General features: G+C 47.3%; 1 protein-coding gene, 1 long non-coding RNA gene and 1 other non-coding gene across 3 annotated transcripts; 1 reads left to right on the top strand and 2 right to left on the bottom strand.

The window, feature by feature from the left end:
* Positions 1-3,415: 3,415 nt before the first annotated feature.
* RILPL2 (Rab interacting lysosomal protein like 2) lies at positions 3,416-22,852 on the bottom strand. Its single transcript, XM_045887837.3, has 4 exons — positions 22,007-22,852; positions 14,181-14,332; positions 7,770-7,883; positions 3,416-3,970 (listed from the first exon to the last, which is right to left on the bottom strand). The coding sequence occupies exons 1-4, from the start codon at positions 22,763-22,765 to the stop codon at positions 3,940-3,942; spliced, it is 1,056 nt and encodes a 351-aa protein (XP_045743793.2). The 5' UTR covers positions 22,766-22,852; the 3' UTR covers positions 3,416-3,939.
* Positions 5,819-9,973, top strand: LOC135362554 (uncharacterized). The gene is made up of 3 exons (XR_010407389.1): positions 5,819-5,967; positions 7,547-7,760; positions 9,836-9,973. It is a non-coding gene; the product is annotated as an uncharacterized LOC135362554 (long non-coding RNA).
* Positions 10,424-10,563, bottom strand: LOC123853370 (U4 spliceosomal RNA). The gene has a single exon (XR_008507110.1). It is a non-coding gene; the product is annotated as a U4 spliceosomal RNA (small nuclear RNA).
* Positions 22,853-23,963: the final 1,111 nt, after the last annotated feature.

The raw sequence follows: 23,963 nt of genomic DNA, 5'->3' as shown, positions 1-23,963 counted from the left end.
TGTGTGCGTCACCTCCCCCCCTGGGCGACATGGAGCCATTCTGGTGTGCGCATGCGGGTGATTGCGTTACAGGAGTTCGTACGGGGAAAGCATGTGGAGCACCGCCTCGCACCTAGATACCCCGCAGTCATCCATGTTTGCTGTTAGGATTGAAACTTGGCTTTTTTCAGGGCACCTGGGTGGCTCAGTCGGTTAAGCATCTGCGTTTGGCTCAGGTCATGATCTCAGGGTCCCTGCTCAGCGGGGAGTCTGCTTCTCCCTCTGTCCCTCCCCCTCCCCCTGCTTGTGCTCTGTCTCTCTCTCTCTCTCTCAAATAAATAAAATCTATAAAGGAAAGAGAGCGAGAAAGAAAGCAAAGAAAGAAAAAAAGAAAAAGAAAAAAAAACTGCGTTGTTTGTACCATTCACTGTTTGCAAGTACCCGGGACTGATAGCTAAGAGCCTCCGAGCTCTGATATTTAGTTGCTGTATTTACTTATTCATTTTTAAAAATGATTTCTACAGCAACCACTTCTTGTGCCTTGTGAAACCTGGCTTGGAAACCCACTTCTCAGCTGGTTTCTCCCAATGCTGGGTTTGGAGAAGGAAGCCTGCAGCATGGGAGCAGTTTTAGCAGTTTTCCGTGGTCACACCGGGCCCCAGCTCCAGGAGAAATGCTCCCGGGATTACCTTCTGGAACCCCCACACCCCAGTGTCTGATTTGACCAAGAGTTGCTAAAATCTGAGCACTCTTTATTGTCTTTTTTTTTTTTTTTTTTTTAGTTTCCCCCAGGGATACACAGGAACCAGGGCTGTTTTAACTTGACATTTCTCTCGGAGTGGGTTTTCTTGCCTTATCTATCTCCACGAGGGAGAAAGAGGCAGCTGAGCATTTATACAGGGGGACCCCCAGGTCTGGAAATGCAGGTAATATGTATTAATGGCTTACAGACAGCAACGCACGATGATCTGTCTGCTTCTAGACTTTCTGGTTGTCCTACAGCCTGGAGACAAGGAGATGGAAACCGAAGCAAGAATGGCTCAGGTATGGGAAGTGGGCTGCCATCGTTGGGACTCTAGGATGTAAGGCTGGTGCCTTGGAGGGTGGACTTTACATGTCATTCCCAGGAGCTGAGTCTGCTCTGCACTCCTGCAAAAGACAGAGTGTTCCCCCCCGTCCCTGCCCCCCCCCCCCCCTCTCTCTCTCTCTCTCTCTCTCTGTTCTGTGGTCTCACTGCCCCTGTGTGCGGTCTGCCCAGCCTCTGCATGAGGGTTCTGAAGGCAGGATGCATAGATCCGATTTCCCAGCCAGCTCTCACCTCCAAGGCACAGAAAAGCTTTCCCCTCCCTCCCCCTGTGAAGAGGGGAGCACGCCGTGAGGATGACAGTGTCATCTGGGGTTAGAAATCAGGAGCCCCTCATCAACAGCTCTGCCAGGATGGCATTCTGGACCAGCCTGAGCGGGGCCAGCATTTCTTGGGAGACAGAGTGGGTGAAGCCTGGGTTGTGGAGTTTACCTCTGGGTTCGGGTCCGACTTTGGAGCTGGGATCCTGGACGAGTTCCTCAGCCCCACTGTGCCGTCACCTTGAGTGAACCACGGGAATGATGACACCCATCCCACAGAGGGACAGTGAGGCAGTGGGCAAAAAGTCCTCCAAGTGGTGTAGCGAGACACACATTCATTATCAACATGAGTGCTTTTTGAGAAGAAGGGCACGTTGCACGTTGCAGGTACGAACCCAGGCCTCAGAATCAGGCCCGCACGTGCATCTTGGGCAGCCACTTCCTAGCTCTGTGACCTCGTGTGCTTTCATCTTTTGGAGTTTCACTTTCCGAATCTGTACGCTGGCGGGTTAGTGCTGGTCCCCAGCTCCCCGAGTCGTTACAGGAATAAGCGAGCTCCGTGCAGCAGGCAGAACATGCAGCAAGCCAGGGTCGGTGACCAGCACGACCAGCTCACAGGGTGTTTTCAGCAGGCGCATTAGTTTCTTTGCAAAGAGCAGCCATCTGTTCTTTCCAGACTGTATTTCACTGAATCCTAAATGCATTCCCCTGCCCCCCACATTTTAACATCTTTGAAATCAGGACGAGCCTTAAAATCAATAGCATCTTTTTTTTTTTTTTTAAAGATTTTATTTATTTATTTGAGACAGAGAGAATGAGAGACAGAGAGCATGAGAGGGAGGAGGGTCAGAGGGAGAAGCAGACTCCCTGCCGAGCAGGGAGCCCGATGCGGGACTCGATCCCGGGACTCCAGGATCATGACCTGAGCCGAAGGCAGTCGCTTAACCAACTGAGCCACCCAGGCGCCCTAAAATCAATAGCATCTTAATGTTATAATTTGTCCCATTTTCCTAGCACTGTTTGTTGAAAAGACTGTCTTTCTCCCATTGTATATTCTTGCCTATAGATCAATTGACCACATAAGTGTGGGTTTATTTCTGAGTTCTCTCTTCTGTTCTGTTGATCTATTTTTGTGCTGGTACCAGACTGCTCTGATTACTCTAGCTTGGTGGTATATCTTGATATACCTCCATCTCAAGATGCTTTGGTTAATTGGGGGGCACCTGGGTGGTGCAGTCATGTGTATCTGACTGCGTGGTTTCGGCTCAGGTCGTGATCACCGGGTCATTGGATCGAGCCCCGTGTCAGGGTCCACACTCAGTGCAGAGTCTGCTTATGATTCTCTCTCTCCCTCTCCCTCTGCCCCTCCCCACCATGCTCGCTCTTTCTCTGTCTTCCTCTCTCCCTCTCTAAAAGAAATAAATAAATCTTAAAAAAAAAAAAGATGCTTTGGTTAGTTGGGAACTTAAGTCAAAAAAATAATAATAGGGGTACCTGGGTGGCTCAGTTGGTTAAGCATCTGACTCCTGATTTTGGCTCAGGTCATGATCTCAGGGTTGTAGGATCGAGCCCTGTATCAGGCTCCACACTCAGTGGGGAGTCTGCTTGAGATTCTCTCCCTCTCCCTCTGCCCCTCCTGCTGCTCATGCTCTCTCTCTCAAATAAATAAATAAATCTTTAAAAAATAATAATAAGGGGCACCTGGGTGGCTCAGTTGGTTAAGCATTTACCCCCGGCTCAGGTCATGATCACAGGGTCCTGGGATCGAGCCCCATGTTGGTTCTCCCTTTCCCTCTGCTGCTCCCCCTGCTTGTGCTTGCTCTTTCTCTCTCTGTCAAATAAATAAATAAAATCTTTAAAAATAATAATAATAATTTGCAGCATATTTTTTCTCTCATAGCAACACACAAAATACTGGTGCATCACTTAAAGTCACTGAAATGTATATGCACCATATATACACCACCAAATAAATACGCACACGTACATAAATACAGTTTACAGATTTGGAAACCAAGACTCTGAAAGGTTAAAGCACTATAGACAAGATCACATAACTCCAGGCACCACTCAAAAACACTCAGAGAAAGTATACAAGTCATTTCACTTTAATACAAAATCATGTAAAGAAAGTCATGTTAGCAAAACTGAACGTTCACTAAATATCTGTGAAATCATCACTGGAATGTCAATACCATTTTTTCCTGCATTCTCTCCTCCCCTCTCCCTTTGGGCTCATGAATTTCGCTGCTACTACATGGGAAAGACCCAGGTCATCCGTGAGACCAGACAGGCAGGACGCACATCTGCACACTGGAGGTCCCCCTGGACGGCTGGCGTGCAGCAGGAAGTGGGCCTCGTTTTTGCTTTCCTTCTGCTTTCTTGATTTCTTTGTGCTGCTTCCCCAGCCTTGGCCAAGGCTTCACGGGTGTCCAGTTCTGAAGCCAGGGAAAAAATTATCACGAGAGAGCCTCACCTCCTTCCTCCTTGGTGGCTTTCCGGGGAAACAGATGAGCAAGTACAGTGAGTATGCGTGGCACTGAGAGATGAGTTTGGAAGTCTTGGTGCATTGCCTTCTTGAGTCCGAGAACCTCTGTCTTAGTCGTGGCTTTCGATCTACATCTGCTTCTCTGATCGGAAAGAGAACCTGGGTATAGAGAGAGAAGGGTCAGAGGGCATAGACGGAACGAAGCAAGGAGGGCAGAACTCTGCAGAATCTGTGAGAGGCTCTTGCAGGCCACTGACTCAAACATTTGCCCAGGGCTCAGTGGGGGCAGCACTGTTCAGAGGTTTTCCATCTATCAGCTCATTTCACACTCATAACACCTCGATGAGGTAAGTACCCTCAATATCCCTATTTTATAGATTAGCAAACTGAGGTCCTGCAAAGTTCAGTCACAGGCCCAAGGTCACACAGTAAGTTGTAGAACCAGGAGTTGGACCCAGAGCCCACTTAAGCACTGTGCTATGCGGAAAAATGGTGTCTGAACTTTTTTTTTTTTTTAATTTCAGGAGGTTTTATTGTGGAGGAAGCATCCATGTTACTTACAATTATAAAACAGATCTTTGCAATGAATAAAGATTGGCATATAAATTCTTGGATAAAACCTAGATATGTATGCCCTGAGATACGAATACCAAACGTTCAGTGTTTTTCGCCCTCATATGCAAAGTTTTGAAAAGGAAGAAAGCTATCTGGGGTGGATCACAACGTTCAATCTCAGTGCTAATTGCAGCTATGAGAAAGACCCAGAGCTGGCTGGTGGGGTGGAAAGCCAGTGACGGGGAATATGGGCTAGTGCTTCTTGTCAAAGGCAAACCCCCTGAGCACCGTTAGCAGCCCTGCTCGCCATGGCTGGGGCGGGCCCTGGACTAGTATTCAGACTCAGCCATCCTCCCCTGAACCTGTGCATACGGGGGCCCCTTCCCCACCCCCTTCCCTGTCTCAGGAAGTGACATCATCCCTCACCTCATCATTCATGCCAGGAACCCGGGAGTTGTTCTCAGCTCCTCCCCCCCCATCTGCTATATTTTAGTCATCATGCCCCAAATATGTTCCTAATCCCAACACTCCTCATCTCCTCCACTACCACCCCCCAGTCCAAGTCACCACGATGAGCACCACAGCCTTCCCGCCACCCCCTACAATCCACTCACACGGCAGCCAGAAGGACTGTGTCACTATACAGAGCTAAGTCATTCCTCAGCTCACACCACTGCATGGCTCCCCACTGCCCTCAGGATAAAGACCAAAATCCTTCTTAGCATGACCTACTTCTTCAGAAAGCCATTCATTCACTCATTCATTCATCCATTCACTCATTCTATTATAATGAGCTTGTCTGACCATGAAATTGTGGCCTCGTGCTCATTAGACACGCGACCTCAGTACGGCTTGTGCACAGAACAAACATCTTATTTTTTGCCTTATCAGGCTCAAACTCTAAGGGGCCCAAAGAACTCTCCTCCAAGAGGCCCAAAGAAACCAGTAGTTTACATCTCCTGCCCAGCCAACAGAAGTGTTAAACAAATGCCTTCAGATGCAACAGCTGGTGTGGCATGGAGATGCTCTTTCCTTCATTACCTTACTTCAGGAGAACCTTCCTTGGGAAAGAAACACTCCCCCAGGCCCGGCTTTGAGTCTGTCCCCCCACACCTCCTCCACAACGCAGCCAGAGTGAGCTTTTCCATGTCAATATGCACATGTCACTCTCCAGCTTAAAACCCTCCAATGTCTTCCCAAAATGCTCACCGTGAAACTCAGGGTCCTCGCTGGGAACCCCTGGCCCCTGCCCTGACTGACCTCAGCCCTCACTGGATTCTCCGTGCTTCTCTCCTGCCTCAGGCCTTTATACCTGCTGTTCCCTCCACCAGAAATGCACTTCCCTCACGTCTTTATGGTCTTTCAGGGCCCAGCTTGAATGTCACCTCCTCATTGAAGGCTTCCAGGACTCCCCAAATCTGAAGTTGCCCCCTGTCAACTTCTCTCTCAGCAGCCTATTGAATGGATATCTGAAACGGTCCTGTCAATACACTTCCTTACCTGCTCATTCTGACTCCCCTGCTGGAACGGAAGCACCATGAAGGCAGGGGCTCTGTCTTATTCAGGGCATCCCCAGGACCTAGAACAATGCCTGGCACATGGTAGGCCCCCAATAAATATGTGTTGAAGGGATGAATCATTTGGGTTTCAGGTGGTCTTGTCTGACACAGCAGTTTTCATGCGGGCATTCCAGAAAGTCTGGTAATACTTAACTAAACTATGTATGTGCATATTCTGTGGGCTGCTTGGCCCTCAGATTCATCTCATCCCTTCTCTGCCCATCTCATCCCTTCTCTGCTCCAGGAGGCTGATCTTTGTGGATGACAGCAAATCTTCTTCCTCTGTCCTCTAGCTTCAGGATGGGCTCAGTTACTAGGAGGCCCCAGCAGGAGCTGGGTAGGTGGGGAGGGGGGTGTATTGATGCCCCAGCTCCCGCCCCCCGAGGCTGGTCTTACTAGTTGCTGTGTCCCTCTGCTGACCACCCCCCTTCCCTTTCCCTCATTGCTCCCTCAGCCCAGCTGCCATGCTAGAGTGCTTCTCTATCCCTTGCTGGTTCCCTTAACCCTGCTCCCATGTCTGTCATGTCTGTAAGATGTCCCTTCTTTAAATCTTTTCAGTCACTCCTTTTAAGTGTGTTATTTGTTTCTTGCCAGGACCCTGGCAAATGTCCCCCCCCCCCCACCCCACACCCCCATCACTCATCTGCGTTAAGTGCCTGGCCCCCACAGGCATTTGAGATCCCTGACCAAGGCTGTTTCTCAGTTCTGTCCAAGAGGTCAGGGGCTGGTAACTGTCACCAGGCCAGACATTCTCAGGGCAGCCAAGGCAAATGGGCTGTTTGCTTCATGGAGGGGTGGGGGAAGGGCATGCCTCATTGTATTGACACTTGTCAGCTGAGAACGCACGTTTCAAAGTGTGGTCCAAGGGGTCTCCACATCAGAGTTACCTGGGGAATTTATTAGAAATCCAGATTTCTGGGCTTCATCCTAGACTTGACTTCTGAGAATCTGAATTTTAAACAAGGACCCCACATTCTATGGTTTGAGCCTTAGCACCCAAAGAAATGAGGGATTAACAAGGGAGCATAAATACGAGGGGAGTATTCAAAGGAAATCATATTATGTGGCCCAACGATGGGAGACACAGGGTCCTCTAAATTTGGAAGTAAGAGAGGCTCAGTCCCTCGGTCAGTTAAGCATCTACCTTCGGCTCGGGTCATGATCCCAGGGTCCGGGGATCAAGCCCCGTGTTGGACTACCCTCTCAGCCTCCCCTCTCCCTCTGCCCTTCCCCCTGCTTGTACTCTTTCTCTCTCTCTCAAATAAATAAATAAAATCTTAAAAAAAAAAAAAAAAAGAAAGTTGGAGGTAAGAGAGGTAATGAATCAGCCACCCCTGCCCTTTTATTAAGTCATCTCCACACCCAACGTGGGGCTCTAACTCATGACCCCGAGATCAAGAGTCACGTGCTCCTCCAACTGAGCCAGCCAGGTGCCCCATGAATCCCCCTTAAACTCTAATAATTATTGTTGGTTTTCTTGTTGTTGTAGTATTATTCTATCATAGGGAGGCAATAGTGTAGAATCTGGACTTCTAGGTTCAAGTCTTGACTTTATGATTTACTATCTGGGTGACCTCAGGCAAATTACTTTGCCTCTCAGTATCTATTTCCCCACCTGTAGAATGAAGATGATGGCAGCTCTGATCTCACAGGGTCACTGTGAAGAGTCAAGTTTTTAGACTGCTGCCTAACAGATCTCCTAACAGTCCAGCCCCGAATTTTCCTATCCGCTGTAGCACCACGAACCAGGACACGTCCCCACCCTGGGTAGCTGGCCAGCCTCCTCGGGCCTCCTCGCCTTCCTTCAGCAACGATTTAGTAGCAACGGGCAGCAGGTAACTTACAGCTTCCTTATGATTGTCTTCTCCTCCTTGTTACTGCCGGTCTTGCTGGTCTTGGCAACAAGGGTGTCTTTTTCTCTTCTTCCTCCTGGGCCTTCTCCTGGTGGAATCAGACCACTGGGGGAAAAGGGGACAAATAAAAGGGTTGTTTTATTGCAGACCTTCTGTCTGAGCAGCTCTGAAAGTGAAGGGTCTTAATAATTATTATTATATTAGTAATATTATCATTGAAAGCAGAGTCAGAGAGATTCTGCTTCTAATAAGGAGACTCTTCCCCCCACCTTTCCAATGTTGATGCCTCTTCTTTCTTTCTCTTGTCTAACTGCATTGGCTAATAACTTCAAGTTTCTCCACTTTCTAGGAATATGACCACATATCAATTCTCTAACTTAAGCCTTGATTTTCTAATCAATAAAATGAGAATAATAAGAGGGACGCCTGGGTGGCTCAGTGGGTTAAGTGTCTGCCTTCGGCTCAGGTCATGATCCCAGGGCCCTGGGATCTAGCCCCACGTTGGGCTCCCTGCTCAGCAGGGAGTCTGCTTCTCCTTCTGCCCCTCCCCCGCCTTGCGCTCTCTCTCTCTCTCTCGCTCTCTCGCTCTCTCTCTCTCTCTCGCTCTCTCGCTCTCTCTCTCTCTCTAGCTCTCTCTCTCTCAAATAAATAAATAAAATCTGGGGCGCCTGGGTGGCTCAGTCTTTTAAGCGTCTGCCTTCGGCTCAGGTCATGATCCCAGGGCCCTGGGATCCAGCCCCGCACCGGGCTTCCTGCTCGGCGGGAAGCCTGCTTCTCCCTCTCCCACTCCCCCTGCTTGTGTTCCCTCTCTTGCTGTGTCTCTCTCTGTCAAATAAATAAATAAATAGAATCTTTAAAAATAAATAAATAAAATCTTTAAAAAAATAAACAAATAATTAAATTAAGTTGAATTGATATTGATTGATAAGATACTGAGGTCAGTTGACTTAAAGAGGACCAGAATATTTCCCTGGACTTGATGTACAGAAGCTGGAAGAAAGCTGTTCTCTCTCATTTGTTCAGCTGGGACTGCCAGCATCCACATTTCCTATGATTCCTAGAAAGGGTGTCTACAACAGAAAACAATGAGGCCAACAAAGAGAAACAAGGATGAAAGAAAGAGGCACCAAGTCTTGGGCCCCTCCAACCCTGACACCTTAACTGCAGTTTGTTCTTTATTTCTGAAAGCAGTCCCAAGATCCTTCCTAGCTATGTGGGTTAATAAATTCCCTTTCGTACTTAAGCTAGTTTGAATTGGATTTCTGTCACTTGCAACCAATAGAAGCCTGACCACAATGCATTGTTTCAATGTATGAAATTGTTATCTCCACTTGGGTATTTTGCTGTGGCACCTGCTGGTTCATTTATACCTGTGGTGTTTCCCCCTTCCTACAGATTGGATCGTGTCCCCCAGAATTCATATGTTGAAGCCCTAAGCCCCAGTGTAATGGTATTTAGAGATGGGGCCTTTGGGAAACAATTAAGTTTAGATGAGGTCAAGAGGGTGGGGTCCCCATGGTTGGATTAGAACCCTTGTAAGAGGAGACGGCTGAGGACTTCCTCTCTGCCGTGTGCAAGAAGCCACAAAGAGTCAGAACTAACCATGCTGGCACCCCGATCTTGGACTTTAGCCTCCAGAATTGTGAGAAAAAAATGTCTGTTATTTGAACCACCCAGTGTATGGTATTTTGTTTTGGCAGCCCGGCAGACTGAGACACCTTTTGAGGTATGAGTGTCAGAGAGCAGGATTCATCCTTCTCTCTCCTTTGCAAGGAATGAGCTCTTATTATTCAATATTATTATTTACCTATTATAGTATTAATATTAATACATTATTAATTTATTAATAGCCCCCCTTTTCCATTATCTATTGTTACGTAACACCCTGAACCATAGTGATTTAAAACAATGAAGATTTATGATTTCTCGTGATGGCTCCATTTCTTACGGTTGGCTTGGTGGGTCGTCTGGGGGCTGGGCACAGCTGGGGCCATCAGCTGGGGCACCTCTGTTCTTTGTGTGACTTCTCCCTGATACTACCTTGAGCTTCCTCACAGGACTGTGGTCTCAAGCATTCCACGAGGACAAGAAATTCCACGAGGACCAAAATGGAAGCTGCAACAGGCCTCCCCTAGCCTCAGAAGCCAAATAGCATTGCCTCCACTACATTCCATTGGCCAAAGCAAGTCACTGGGCTGCCCAGACTCAAGGGCAGGGAAAAAATAGACTCTACCTCTTGAGGGGTGGAAAAGGCTCACTGCAGAAAGCATGCAAGATGGGAAAACTCGTGGCCATCTTTGGAAGCAGCCTACCACATCTGCCTCAATGAGAAACAATCATTAGTATGATCTTGGACCTCGGAACTGATGCACTTGCTAGGAGAATACCTCAGCTGACATGCTGGTTTCTCTAGAATGCAGGACCCAAGTGAGTGAACAGAATCCTGCCATCAACTGGCCTCTACCAGAGGGGAAGTACACGGCTGATGCTCTCTGGAATTCAAAACTGGAACTAAAGTGTGTCGCTCTATTCGCTAACAAGCTGCTCAAGCCCCAGCAGTTCAGCCGTTCCTGTTTTCAACTACCTGTGTCTGAAGTACTTATTAAATGAGAGGAAGACAGGTCTTTCCATTAACATGGTTCCAACCTCAGCAGAAGGAAGACAATTAAATTCTTGTTGGCAGAACTCAGCCCTTTTAGATTTGGCTTGCTAGAACATTTTTAATTAGCAATAATCACGCCTCGGATAAACCTCATTGGCTACGATACTGCCGCTGGGCAAAGCTTGCTAGAACATTTTTACTGTACTACTACTCCCTTAGTAATTCTACATTGAATGAATTGGGGGTTTTTTCTTTTTTTTTTTAAAGATTTTTTATTTATTTATCAGAGAGCGAGAGAGAGAAAGCACAAGCCGGGGAACAGCAAGCAGAGGGAGAGGGAGAAGCAGGCTCTCTGCTGAGCAGGGAGCCCGATGCGGGACTCGATCCCAGGACCCTGGGATCATGACCTGAGCTGAAGGCAGTCGCTTAACCGACTGAGCCACCCAGGCGCCCCTGAATTTGTTTTTTTTAAAAATATTTTATTTATTTATTTGAGAGACAGAGACAGAGAAAGAGCACAAGTCAGGGTAGAGGGGCAGGGGGAGAGGGAAAAGCAGACTCCCCACTGAGCAGGGAGCCCGATGTGGGGCTTGATCCCAGGACCCTGAGATCATGACCTGAGCTGAAGGCAGACGCTTAACGACTGAGCTACCCAGGCGTCCCTGAACCAGCGTATTTCTTACTTTAAACTCTCAGAGTCCAAATGTGGCATGATTACTAAAAGCACAGGCTCTGATATCAGGCTGTCTGAGGTCATGTCTCACCATTGTCCCCACCAGCTATGGGACTTCAAGCAGGTACCTGACTTTCAAGAACCTTAGAACACCTTGGAGATAACATTACCTTAGCTCACCTTGCTGTGAGCACTAACTGAAACGATGCTTGGAATACATTTAGCGGAGTGCCTGGCATGCAGTATGCGTTGATAAATATTAGCTGGCACTGAGTTTTTATTCTCTTGGGCTTTCCTTCTTCTGTCTCTAAGGGAATCTGCTTTGTTTAACTCAACGGTTTCCCAGAATGATTTGGCCACAGAGCCCCCTTTTCTTTTTCTTTCTTTCTTTTTCTTAGAGCCCCCTTTTCAAGAAGCACTTACACGAAAGAAAACATTTTGGGAAACAGGGTGCAGATGAATACAGCAAAGTCCAAACCTGATAGGTCAACAGCTTCTTATTTCGTCTCTTGATCGTCCTACAATCTTTTCCCTACACGTGTTACTGTGATTTTTTTTTAGGATTTTATTTTATTTATTTATTTTTAAAAAATATTTTTATTTATTTATTTGACAGAGAAAGACACAGCGAGAGAGGGAACACAAGCAGGGAGAGTGGGAGAGGGAGAAGTAGGCTTCCCGCGGAGCAGGAAGCCCGATGCGAGGCTCGATCCCAGGACCCTGGGATCATGACCTGAGCCGAAGGCAGACGGTTAACCGACTGAGCCACCCAGGCGCCCCATAGGATTTTATTTTTAAGTAATCTCTACACCCAATATGGGGCTCAAACTCATGACCCCGAGACCAAGAGTCACACACTCCACCGACTAAGAAAGACAGGTGCCCCTTTTGTGGTTTTTTAAAAAATAATAATAATAGTTTTTAAATTTTTATTTTATTTTATTTATTTGACAGAGAGAGCGAGAGAGCATAAGCGGGGGGAGCAGTAGAGGCAGAGGGAGAAGCAGGCTCCCCCACTGAGCAGGGACCTCGATGCAGGACTTGATCCCAAGATCCTAGGATCATGACCTGAGCCGAAGGCAGACACTTAACCATCTGAGCCAGCCAGGTGCCCTATTGTGATCTTTTTAAGCTTTTAACTTTTATATAATTTCAAATCTACAGAAAAGTTGTAAGATTAGTATGAAGAATTCCCATATACTCTTTACCCAGATCCCCCTCCCAATTGTTTCTCTGTGTATCTCTCTACCCACCTATCTGCCTATCCATCTATCCATCCATCCACCCACCCACCTACCCATCCATCCATGCATCTATCTTCTTTCTGAACCACCTGAGAGTAAGCTGGAGACATCTTACCCCCTTATATTCCTAAATACTTCAGTGTGTATTTCCAAAGAACCAACTGGTTCAGTTATCAGGTTACCACACTGATAATTTATTTTAAAGATTTATTTATTTATTTGTGTGTGAGAGAGAGAGTGTGCATGCGCATGCCTAGTGGGCAGGGGAAGGGGCAGGAGAAGGAGAGACAGAAAATCCTGAAGCCGACTCCCTGCTGAGCGCGGAGCCCCACACTGGGCTCAATTCCGGGACCCTGAGTTAAGACCTGAGCCGAAACCAAGAGTCGTATGCCTAACCAACTGCGCCACCAAGGCGCCCGATTTTTTTAAAGTAGGCTCCACACCCAATGTGGGGCTTGAACTCATGACCCCGAGATCAAGACTGGCCGGGTGCCCTTCACGTTTGATCTTTTATTTATTTATTTTTTTAAGATTTTATTTATTTATTTGACAAAGAGAGACACAGCGAGAGAGGGAACACAAGCAGGGGGAGTGGGAGAGGGAGAAGCAGGCTTCCCCGCCGAGCAGGGAGCCTGATGCGGGGCTTGATCCCAGGACCCTGAGATCATGACCTGAGCTGAAGGCAGATGCTTAACGACTAAGCCACTCAGGTGCCTCACATTTGATCTTTTAAAACACTAAATCAGGGGCACCTGGGTGGCTCAGTGGGTAGAGCTTCCAACTTGTGATCTCAGGGTCGTGAGTTCAAGCCCCACATTGGGCATGGAGCTTCCTTGAAAAAATAAGTAAAAAATAAAAACAAACAAAACAGGAAATCAGATCTTGTCATTTCCTTGATTAAAACTTTCCAATGACTGGGCGCCTGGGTGGCTCAGTTGGTTAAGCGACTGCCTTCGGCTCAGGTCATGATCCTGGAGTCCCCGGATCAAGTCCCACGTCGGGCTCCCTGCTCCGCAGGGGGTCTGCTTCTCCCTCTGACCCTCTTCCCTCTCGTGCTCTCTGTCTCTCATTCTCTCTCTCTCAAATAAATAAAATCTTTAAAAAAAAAAACAAAAAAACTTTCCAATGACTTCTCACTACACTTACAATAAAATTAGAGCCCCTTTCTGGGGCTCACAAGGCATACCTCTCATCCTCTACCTGTGTTCCAACTTCTACCATGTTGGGTCTCTTAAATTGGCCACGGTGGTTCCCACCTCAGGGTCTTAGCGCTCTCGCTCTACTTTTGCCCTACCCATCTTTACATGGTTGGCTGCTTCTTGTCATTCACCTCAGAAGGGTCTTCACTGACCAGCCCATGTAAAACAGGCCCCTTCCCAAGCCCCCAGCACTTTGCTGTCATATGTCACCTTGTTTTTGTTTGGTTTAGAGAGGGAGAGAGAGAAAGAGGAGGGTGGAGGGGCAGAGGGAGAGCGAGAGAATCTCAAGCAGGCTCTACACCCAGCGAGGAGCCCGACGCAGAACTCGCTTCCACAACCCCGAGATGATGACTCGAGCCAAAATCAGGAGCCGGACGCCCAACCAACTGCGCCAGCCAGGCGCCCCCGTCACCTTGGTTTACATTCTTTAGAGCACTTACCACCATCATCCTGCATGTTCATCTCAGACTTCCTTGTCAATTGCCTGTCTTCCCCCCTAGACTAGCATGGACTTTCTCTGGTTTGTTCACTGCTATAGCCCGGTGCCAGGAATAGTGCCTGGCATCGAGTAGGTCTCCAATAAACTGGCTGAGCGAAAATAAGAACAAATACAGAGCATGTCAAGGAACTGCAGGTGGGGTATGTCTCTGCAGTGCGGGGGCACCCAGGGCAGGGGAGCCCCACCTCTTATAACACTGCAGCTCTTCCTGCACCACCAGCAGCTGGGACTTGAGCTTGTTGCGCTCCTGGAGCACGTCCCGCAGCTCTTGGAGAGTGAAGCGTGGTCGGTTGGGATCTGTCAGGTCAACCACCATTTTGTCCGGTCCCAGGTTTACCTGCGAGAAAAGACGTTGGTCGCTTATACGGTTTCTCTCATGAGGATGGACTGTCTACCCCAAAAAAGGCAAATCTTGTTTGTTCACACTTAAAATTTAAATATTTAAATTAGTTCATTAACGGGGATGTGATGGTTAATTTTATGTGTCTACTTGACTGGGCTAAGGATTGCCCAGATAGCTGGTTAAACGTTATTTTGGAGTGTGTCTGTGAAGGTGTTTCTGGAAGACGTTAGCATTTGGGCTGATGCACCGAGTAAAGCAGATGGCCTTCCCTGATGGGTTGGCGGGCATCATCCAATCCACTGAGGGCCTGAACAGAAAAAAAGGTGGAACGAGGGTAAATTCTGAGCTCTGTCTGTTGATGTGGGACATTCTCCTTCTCCTGCCCTCAGACATTGACACTCCTGGTTCTTGGACTTTTGGTTCCAGACCAGGACTTACAGCATCAGCCCACCTCCCCTGAGTTCACAGGACCTCCTGGTTCTCCAGCTTGCAAATTGAAGACTGTAAGACTTCTCAGCCTCCATAACTGCATGAGCCAATGCCTCAAGTAACTATCCCCTTTATATCAATAGCTATATCCCCTATTGGTTCTGTTTCTCTGGAGAACTCTGACTAAAACAGGGAAGGAAGAGGAGCAGAAGGTCAATTAATGAGTGTACAAGATGAGAGAGTGGAACACTCATCCTTTTGGGGCCCCTGGCTGGCTCAGTCGGTTGAGCATGAGATTCTTGATCTTGGGGTTGTGAGTTCAAGCCCCATGTTGGGTGTAGAGATTACTTAAAAATAAAATCTTTTTGGGCGCCTGGGTGGCTCAGTCGTTAAGCGTCTGCCTTTGGTTCAAGTCATGATCCCAGGGTCCTGGGATCGAGCCCCACATCGGGCTCCCTGCTCGGCGGGAAGCCTGCTTCTCCCTCTCCCACCTCCCCTGCTTATGTTCCCTTCTCTCTCTCTGTCAAATAAATAAATAAAATCTTTAAAAAAATAAATAAATAAAATCTTTTTTTCCCCTAAGGTTTTATTTACTTATTTGACAGAGAGAAACACAGCGAGAGAGGGAACACAAGCAAGGGGAGTGGGATAGGGAGAAGCAGGCTCCCCATGGAGCCAGGAGCCCGATGCGGGGCTCGATCCCAGAACCCTGGAATCATGACCTGAGCCAAAGGCAGATGTGTAACAACTGAGCCACCCAGGCGCCCCCAAAATAAAATCTTTACCAGTGGGGCACCTGGGTGGCTCAGATGGTTAAGCTGACTGCCTTCGGCTCAGGTCAGGATACCAGGGTCCTGGACTGCAGCCCCGCATCAGGCTCCCTGCTCAGCAAGGGAGTCTGCTTCTCCCCTTCCCCTGCTCATGCTCTCTCACTCACTCTCTCTTTCAATAAATAAATAAATAAATAAATAAATAAATAAATAAATAAATAAATAAATAAATAAATAAAATCTTAAAAAAAAATCATCCTTTTTTAACCAACTTTGTGATAATCAATTCAGGGGAGACTAATGAATGAATCTAAAACTTTTGGGTGAAAGCTTGTTGGGGAACAGAATACTTTCCACAGTTTTAAAGTATTTTCCCACAAGTACTTATGAATTACAAAGGGGAATAAAGTCCCCTTTACAGTGCAGGAATCTTGCAGACACCATATTACGCAAGTGATACACGTTGACGTCACCAGTAATGACAAATTGAGTCCAGTGCCTCCTGATACAGTGCACTATGGCACAGCATCCCTCCAGCAGTGTTTGTGCTCAACATGTATCACTTGAACTCACCCATGATACCTCAGAACCAACCCAAATTGAAGGACAGTCTACAAACCAACTGATACATAATCTTCAAAAATGTCAAGGTCGTAAAAGACAAGGAAAAGCTGAGGAGCTGTTCCAGATTAAAGGTGACTGAAGAGATATGTCAACCAAAGGTACTATGTAACCCCGGATTGGGTCCTGCACCAGAAAAAACATGCTGTAAAGGACATTATTCTGAATTTTGAATAGGGGTAGCATATCAGGTCTTTGTATTCTATCACTTTTTCCCTCTGAATTCGACCATTTACTTGCGATTATGCAATAGTAGGTCTTGTGAGATACTCACTGAAGTATTTAGGGTAAAGGACCCTAGTCTTCTACTAATCCTGCAACTAACGTAATGTCTGCTCAAATAGTTGAGGAAAACTAGTAGTGAATACATAATGCATATTACTTTTGTATATGCATATATACATACACGTATATGTGTTCTGTGTGTGTATATAAATACTTCGGTGTGTATCTTCTAAGACATACTACACACCACACGCACACACACCTGAAAACAATACCTGAATCCCGGTGAACGGTATACAGGTGTCCATGGTGCTTTTCTGGCAACTCTTCCATAGGCTTGAAATGTTTTCAAACTAAGATTTAAGCAACTGTTTGAAAACAACCTACATGTCCACGAATAGATGCCCAGTTAAATAAAAACTAAGGCACAACCAGGCCGCAACGTTCTGCAGGTGACGGAGAGAACAAGGCACGGGAGGAAGAGGCAACAGTAATAGTGAGCACGTTCCTCCCGTCGCACTGACAGGAATCAGGGTGTTTGAACACCCCCTGAGCTGTAAGGGCTGTGGGGAAGCCGCACCTGTGCTCACTGCCGGAGGACTGGGTCTCCTCGGCCTCTGGGAAGCGTAATTTAACATTACATATTATCTGAATTTCAGATGCTCCTTCCCTCCGATCCAGTGCGTCCGTTTCCTCAAGACACTCTCCCTCAGGAGCCAAATGACATTTGTTAGGATTTTTCAGTGTTGCACGTGCTAAGAGCAAATGATTGGAACATAAACGTCTTTTGATAGGAGACTGGTTAAAGCAGAAAATCTTAACCGTTTTTGTGCCACGGACCCTTTTGGCAGCCTGGGAAGGCCCACATGGCCCTCCTCCAAACAATGTGTTAAAATGTATAAAATGAAAGGCACAAAATTATAAGGAGACCAATTAAGGTGACATACACTCATCAAAATCCTCTAAAAACAAATTTATGATTAATATACCTGCTTCTTTATTAAATAAAGTGAGCTAGACGCAGGGCCAGTGAAATACTCAACAAAAACAAACTTTGAGATGTGAACTACACTGTAATGGGACATGAAGATAGTTGTGATTTCCATCGGTGATTGCCACAGGAATTGCTAATATTACTGTGCTTTGTTGTCTACATTCACAATTGAAGAAAGTGACACATTTCAGTTGGAAGTTAATGAAAATATAATTTTTTCCCATGCAAGGACATGGGCCTCTTGGATTAGAATCAACGATCCCGGGGCGCCTGGGTGGCTCAGTCGTTAAGCGTCTGCCTTCGGCTCAGGTCATGATCCCAGGGTCCTGGAATCGAGCCCCGCATCGGGCTCCCTGCTCCGCGGGAAGCCTGCTTCTCCCTCTCCCACTCCCCCTGCTTGTGTTCCCTCTCTCGCTGTGTCTCTCTCTGTCAAATAAATAAATAAAATCTTTAAAAAAAAAAAAAAAAGAATCAACGATCCCCTTGGGTGTCCAAGAACTTCAAGTTAAGAACACTCAGCTGGGGCTCCTGGGTGGCTCAGTTGGTTAAGCGTCTGCCTTTGGCTTGGGTCATGATCCCAGGGTCCTGGGATCGAGCCCCACATCGGGCTCTCTGCTCAGCAGGGAGCCTGCTCTCCCTCTCCCTGCTGCTCCCCCTGCTTGCTGCTCTCCCCCTGCTTGTGCTCTCTCTCTGTGTCAAATAAATAAATAAAGTCTTAAAAAAAAAAAAAGAACCCTCAGCTGAACAATTGATAATACCATACAATGGAAGTTTTCCTCATTAAAAGATGATGAAGCTCTTTATATCCTGATTTAATTCACCTTTCATGCTATGTTAAGTGAAAATACACAAAAGGCAGAACTGGGTATATGTTATAATACCATTTGTGTAAAAAAAAGGAAAAATATTTTCATATCTGCTTCTGTTTCCATAAAGTACCTCTGGAAGGATACACAAGAAACTGATCATTTAAATTTTTTCCAGGGAGGGAAAGTGGGTGGCTGGGGGTAGAGAGAAGTGGGGAGGTAGATTTTTCAGGCCAAACGCTTTTGCACCTTTTGAATTTGGAACTTAAATTGTTTTAAAAAGAGGGGCGCCTGGTTGTCTGCCTCCGGCTCTGGTCATGATCCCAGGGTCCTGGGATAGAGCCCTGCATTGGGCTCCCTGCTCAGCGGGAAGCCTGCTTCTCCCTCTCCCACTCCCACTGCTAACGACTGAGTCACCAAGGCGCCCATTATTCAGCCTTTAAAAGGAAGGAAATTCTGATACAAGCCACACCACGGATGGACCCTGAAGACATTATGTTAAGTGAAATAAGCCAGTGACAGAAGGACAAATACTATACAAGTCTACTTATATGAATATAAGTAGAATAGTGGAATAGGCAAGTTCATAGAGATAGAAAGTAGACAGGGGGAGGGGGAGTAGGGAGCTAGTGTTTACTGTGGACAGAGTTTCAGTTTTGCAAGATGAAAAGAATTCGGGCAGGAATGGTGGGTGATGGTTGCACAACAAGGTAAATGTACTTAATGACACCTAAGTGTGCACTTAAAAATGGTTAGGGTGGTAAATTTTACATGTAATTTACCGCAATTAAAAATACTTAAAAAAATAAAAAAAAAATGAAAAAAATAATAGGGTGTATTTTTATGAACTGCCTAGTGATGCTAAACTAATTCACTCTCTCTGCCCTTTTCCCCACCCCTGGTTCTTAAGACTGCGGTTTGGGAGGAAAATGCCATCTCATCTGCTGGTTGATAAAGCTTGTCCGCTGTGCCCCACACAGGAAATCACCCAGGCCCCATGCAGAGCACGCTGTACCCGGTCTATGGTGGGGCTCCCTCCATATCCTTGTTCCTGGGGTTGGAGGAGGCAGGGATGAGCTCAGAACGTGAGCTGAGCCACTCTGAGCAAGTCACTTAACTTCTCTTGAGTCTCAAAAGCCAGACTATGATGATGATACTCAACTATCTCGTATGATGGATACTAAAGTAGAAATGTATCTACAAGTACAGTTGTCACTGGGAAGAACAAGTAGCTGAAATAAGTGTACCAGGGAAGTGACCAGAAACCTTCGCTCTTATTTCCCTACAAATGTCAGCGACCCTGTTCCTCCTGTCCTTTCTTGGCACGCTTCTCAGTTTGTGATCTTGTACTGCAGTTCTGGAGGTGGGGGTGTCTTTTTTTTTTTTTTTTTAAGATTTTATTTATTTATTTGACAGAGAGAGAGAGATAGCGAGAGCAGGAACACAAGCAGGGGGAGTGGGAGAGGGAGAAGCAGGCTTCCCGCCGAGCAGGGAGCCCGATGTGGGGCTCGATCCCAGGACCCCGGGATCATGACCTGAGCTGAAGGCAGACGCTTAACGACTGAGCCACCCAGGCACCCCGGTGGGTGTGTCTTACCTCTCCCACTAGACAGGAGCTCTGTGAGGGCAGGGTCCCCGTCTAATTTACCTCTGCAGCCCCAGGGTCCAGCACGGTGCAATCACTCATCAAATGTCATTCCAACAAATAAGGTCGAATATATGTATTTTGTGTGAGGTGGTGAAGACTGGCATCTCTGAGTTCAAATCCTGCCTTCACCTCTTACTTGCAGTAAGTCCTTTGGCAAACTACTTAACTGTTCTATGACTCATTTCTGTAAAATGGATATACTGATAGTAAGAGAAATAAATGAGATAGTCCACTTAGAGCAGCTTTTTTTTTTTTTTAAGTGTGGCTGGAGACCCATTAGTAATTCATATTGATCTAATCAACCGCAACAAGAATTTTAAAACTCATAAAAATAGAATAGGCAAGTAAAGTGATTCCTGAGTGGCTCAGTTGGTTAAGCGTCTGCCTTTGGCTCAGGTCATGATCCCGGAGTCCTGGGATCAAGTCCCACACTGGACTCCTTGCTCAGTGGGGAGCCTGCTTTTCCCTCTGCTGGCCGCTCCCCCTGCTTGTGTGCTCATGCTCTCTCTCTGACAAACAAATAAAATATATATATATTTTAAAGATTTTATTTATTTATTTGACAGAGAGAGACACAGTGAGAGAGGGAACACAAGCAGGGGGAGTGGGAGAAGCAGGCTTCCCGCTGAGCAGGGAGCCTGATGCGGGGCTCGATCCCAGGACCCTAGGATCATGACCTGAGCCGAAGGCAGACGCTTAACGCCTGAGCCACCCAGACGCCCCAAACAAATAAAATCTTAAAAAAAAAAAAAAGAATATGCAAGTATGATTGTGCATCATATTTAATAAGGGTGAGTTAAGATAAATTGTTTCTTAAAACTTTTGTTTCATCAATATTGGAAAGCGATATAATGGGTAATTTTGTAAAATGGAGGTATAACATACATGCCTAATCTTGAGTTTATAGCTTGATGATTTTTTAAAAATATCTCTTCACTTCCTCAAGCTTTTATCTTAATTATTTGTCAGAGAGAAAGAGGGAGAGCACAAGCAGGGGGATCGGCAGACAGAGGGAGAAGCAAGCTCCCCACTGAGCAAGGAGTCCAACATGGGGCTCGATCCCAGGACCCTGGGATCATGATCTAAGCCAAAGGCAGACACCTAACGACTGAACCACCCAGGCGCCCCGCTTGATGACTTTTTTAAAAAAAGATTTTATTTATTTACTTTAGAGAGAGAGAGAGAGAGTGCACGCATGAGCAGCGGGAGGAGCAGAGGAAGAGGGAGAGGGAAAGAGAGAGAATTTCCAGCAGACTCCCCACTGAGTGCAGAGCTGGACCAGGGGTGGATCCCACACCCTCAGATCATGACCTGAGCCAAAACCAAGAATCTGACCTTTAATGGACTGAGCCACCCAGACACCCCTTGATGATTTTTAACATAGGTACACACCTATGTAATCACACCCAGATGCGCTCCCTATGAACTCCCCCCCCCAACTGGAGCTACCATCAGTCTTCTATAAATACAGATTATTTTGCCTGTTGTTGAATTTCCCATAAATATATATAGTAGGCTCTCTTTTGTGCCTCGCTCCTGTCCCTTAGCGTAACGTCTGTGAGAGTCACGCACACACTTGTGTGTATCAGCACTCTGCTCTTTTTCACTACCGTGTAGTATTCCACCGTGTGACTATACCACAGTTTTAATATCCATTCTGTTGCACTTGTTCCAGTTTGGCACAATTCTGAATAAAGGTGCTCTGAATATTCTTATAGGCGTCTTTTGGTGGTCACAGAACTGATTTCTCTCACTTAAAATTTACTTCTTATTCTAGGTCAAGATTCTCAGAATGCGATGGCACTTGTCACAAATGCAGGTTCTCAGGTCCCACCCCAGACCTGCTGAATCAGAAACTCTGGGGCCAGGGCCCTGCAATCTGGGCTTTAACGAACGCTCCGGGTGGTTTCGCTGCAGGCTAAAGCTTGAGAGCCACTGAGCTAGGTCAAGTCAAAAAGGCTCAAAGCCCCTGATTCGGAACTAACGCAGCCCGGTAAGTGCACCTAGTAAGTGCTCGATAAATGTATGAGGATGCTTCTCATCTGAGGACTGGGTGGGCGCTGTGGTCGTTTTCAGGGGCTTGGATATTCCTGGGAGAGCGGCCTCCGGGCCACTGGGAGCTGCCCTCCCACGCAGCCCAGGATGCCCCCGCAGGGCCCGGAATCCGGCACTCACCTGCCCGCCGGCCGCAGAGCCCTCTGTCCGCAGCCCCTCCACCTCCTTCCTCAGGTTGTCCCTCTCCATCCTCAGCTCCTCCACCGTCAGGTTGCCCTCATTCACCAGCGTCTCCAGCATCTCCAGGACGCGGACGATCTTGAACTGCAGCTGTGTCACCCGGGGATCGCTGCCCAGGGCCATCAGCTCGCGCCCCATCACGTAGGAGATGTCATACACGTCCTCGGCCGTCAGCTGGAAGGGGCTCTTGCTCAAAGCCCCCTCGGGCCCAGCCTCGTCCCCTTCCTCCTCCTCTTCTTCCTCCTCCTCTCGCAAAGGGGGCTCCTCCATGGCCACCCAGACCCCCGCAGCCGCAGGAGCAGCTTTCTCAGGGTCCCCAAACTTCCAACTTCCTCCTGGCGCAGAAAACTTTCCGCGAGGTAGAGACCCTGCCTGCCCGGGCGGGAGGGGATGGCCCAGGAGCGGCCAATCAGCGCAGCCGAGGGGTGGGCCCGGGGCAGAAAAGAGGCGCTCCGGAGCTTCCAGGCCCGGACGCGGGGTGCACCCGCCCCGCTGAGGACCGTGCAGGAGGGAGGCCCCCAGGATGTGGTTTGGGGCACGAGAAGACAACAGAAAGGGAGGACAGCCGAGAAGAGGAACGGAGAGGTTAAGGGGTGACCGCGAGGGCCCCCGGCTGGGAGTATTGCAAACCGGGTGGGGGAGGGGCGGCCTCCGGAGCCCCGCCCTTGGTGACAGCCGCCACCGCTGCCGGGTTTCCATGGAGACGGGGGGTGGAGTTTCCACCGCCAGTCTGGGAAAGAGGGTAAAAAGCACACAACTTTTTCCTTTCTATGCTCAAGCTTTTCAGCCATAGAATTTGCATTCTACGGGGAGGAAGATCCGGGTCTGCGGCAAAACGGAGGACAGTTGTTGGTGTCTGCGCGTGGGAGTCAAGAGACCTGGGTTGCACAAAACTCCCGGGCCCATTGTCGCCGGGACCTCCGGAATCTGACTCTCAATAAAATGGAGAATCCCTGCGCTGTGCCCTTTGCGGATTCCTGGGCTCCTCCCCTTAACTCAGCGTTACAGCCTTGGCAAACTACTTAACCCTCAATTTCCTGCTCAGTGAATAACAGCACCTAAGTGGTTAACGTTGCTGCAGGAACATATTAAGATGAGATCATGAGATAATGTGTGTGACAAGAGTACTTAGGAAGTACTCAAAAAATGTTAGCTGGTATTCGTCATTCTGTCCTCCAAACATTAAACTTGTGTGGGACACACGTAGCACATGGGTTGGGTTGGAAGGAGTAATAAACAAGTCAAAAATCACTCTCTGCTTTGAAAGTTAGAAAGCATTCTACGGATAGGGTATTAGAATATTAGCAGCGTGGATTACAAAACGAGTTATTTTAGGTTTGATTAGAATTTTTTTTTTTTAAGATTTTATTTATTTATTTGACAGAGACACAGCGAGAGAGGGAACACAAGCAGGGGGAGAGAGAAAAGCAGGCTTCCTGCCAGGCAAGGAGCCCGATGTGGGGCTAGTTCCCAGGACCCTTAACGACTGAGCCACCCAGGCGCGCCGTGATTAGAAATTTCTAATAGTCATAGGCAGAAAACTTAGCAATGGAGCTTGTCTATTTTTCCCAGGAATATATTGCTAGCTTTCTTTGTGGTAGATGTACCTGATTTTCTCCACACTGAGATTCCAGCAACCCCATGTTGAGTGGCCAAGGATAAAATAAGCAAAAACCAAAGCAAGCAAACAAAATAGACACTATTTTCAGAGGGTACAATGTTCTAATGATCAAAACCAGGTTTCTGGGCAAAGGCTCAGTAATCCATAAATCACAGATGTGACTACACCCAGTGATTAATGAGATAAAATGTTAAGCTTGCCATAAATAAAATATGGTGTATCCACACAATGGAATATTATTCTACCATAAAAAGGAATGAAGGAATAGAATAGAGT

Source organism: Mirounga angustirostris, unplaced genomic scaffold (genome assembly GCF_029215605.1).
Source record: "Mirounga angustirostris isolate CCGP_5_RB_7025 unplaced genomic scaffold, mMirAng1.0.hap1 SCAF_14, whole genome shotgun sequence".
NCBI lineage: Eukaryota > Metazoa > Chordata > Mammalia > Carnivora > Phocidae > Mirounga > Mirounga angustirostris.
The sequence above is the reverse complement of the archived record's forward strand: the minus strand, read 5'-3'. Positions and strand labels throughout refer to the sequence as shown.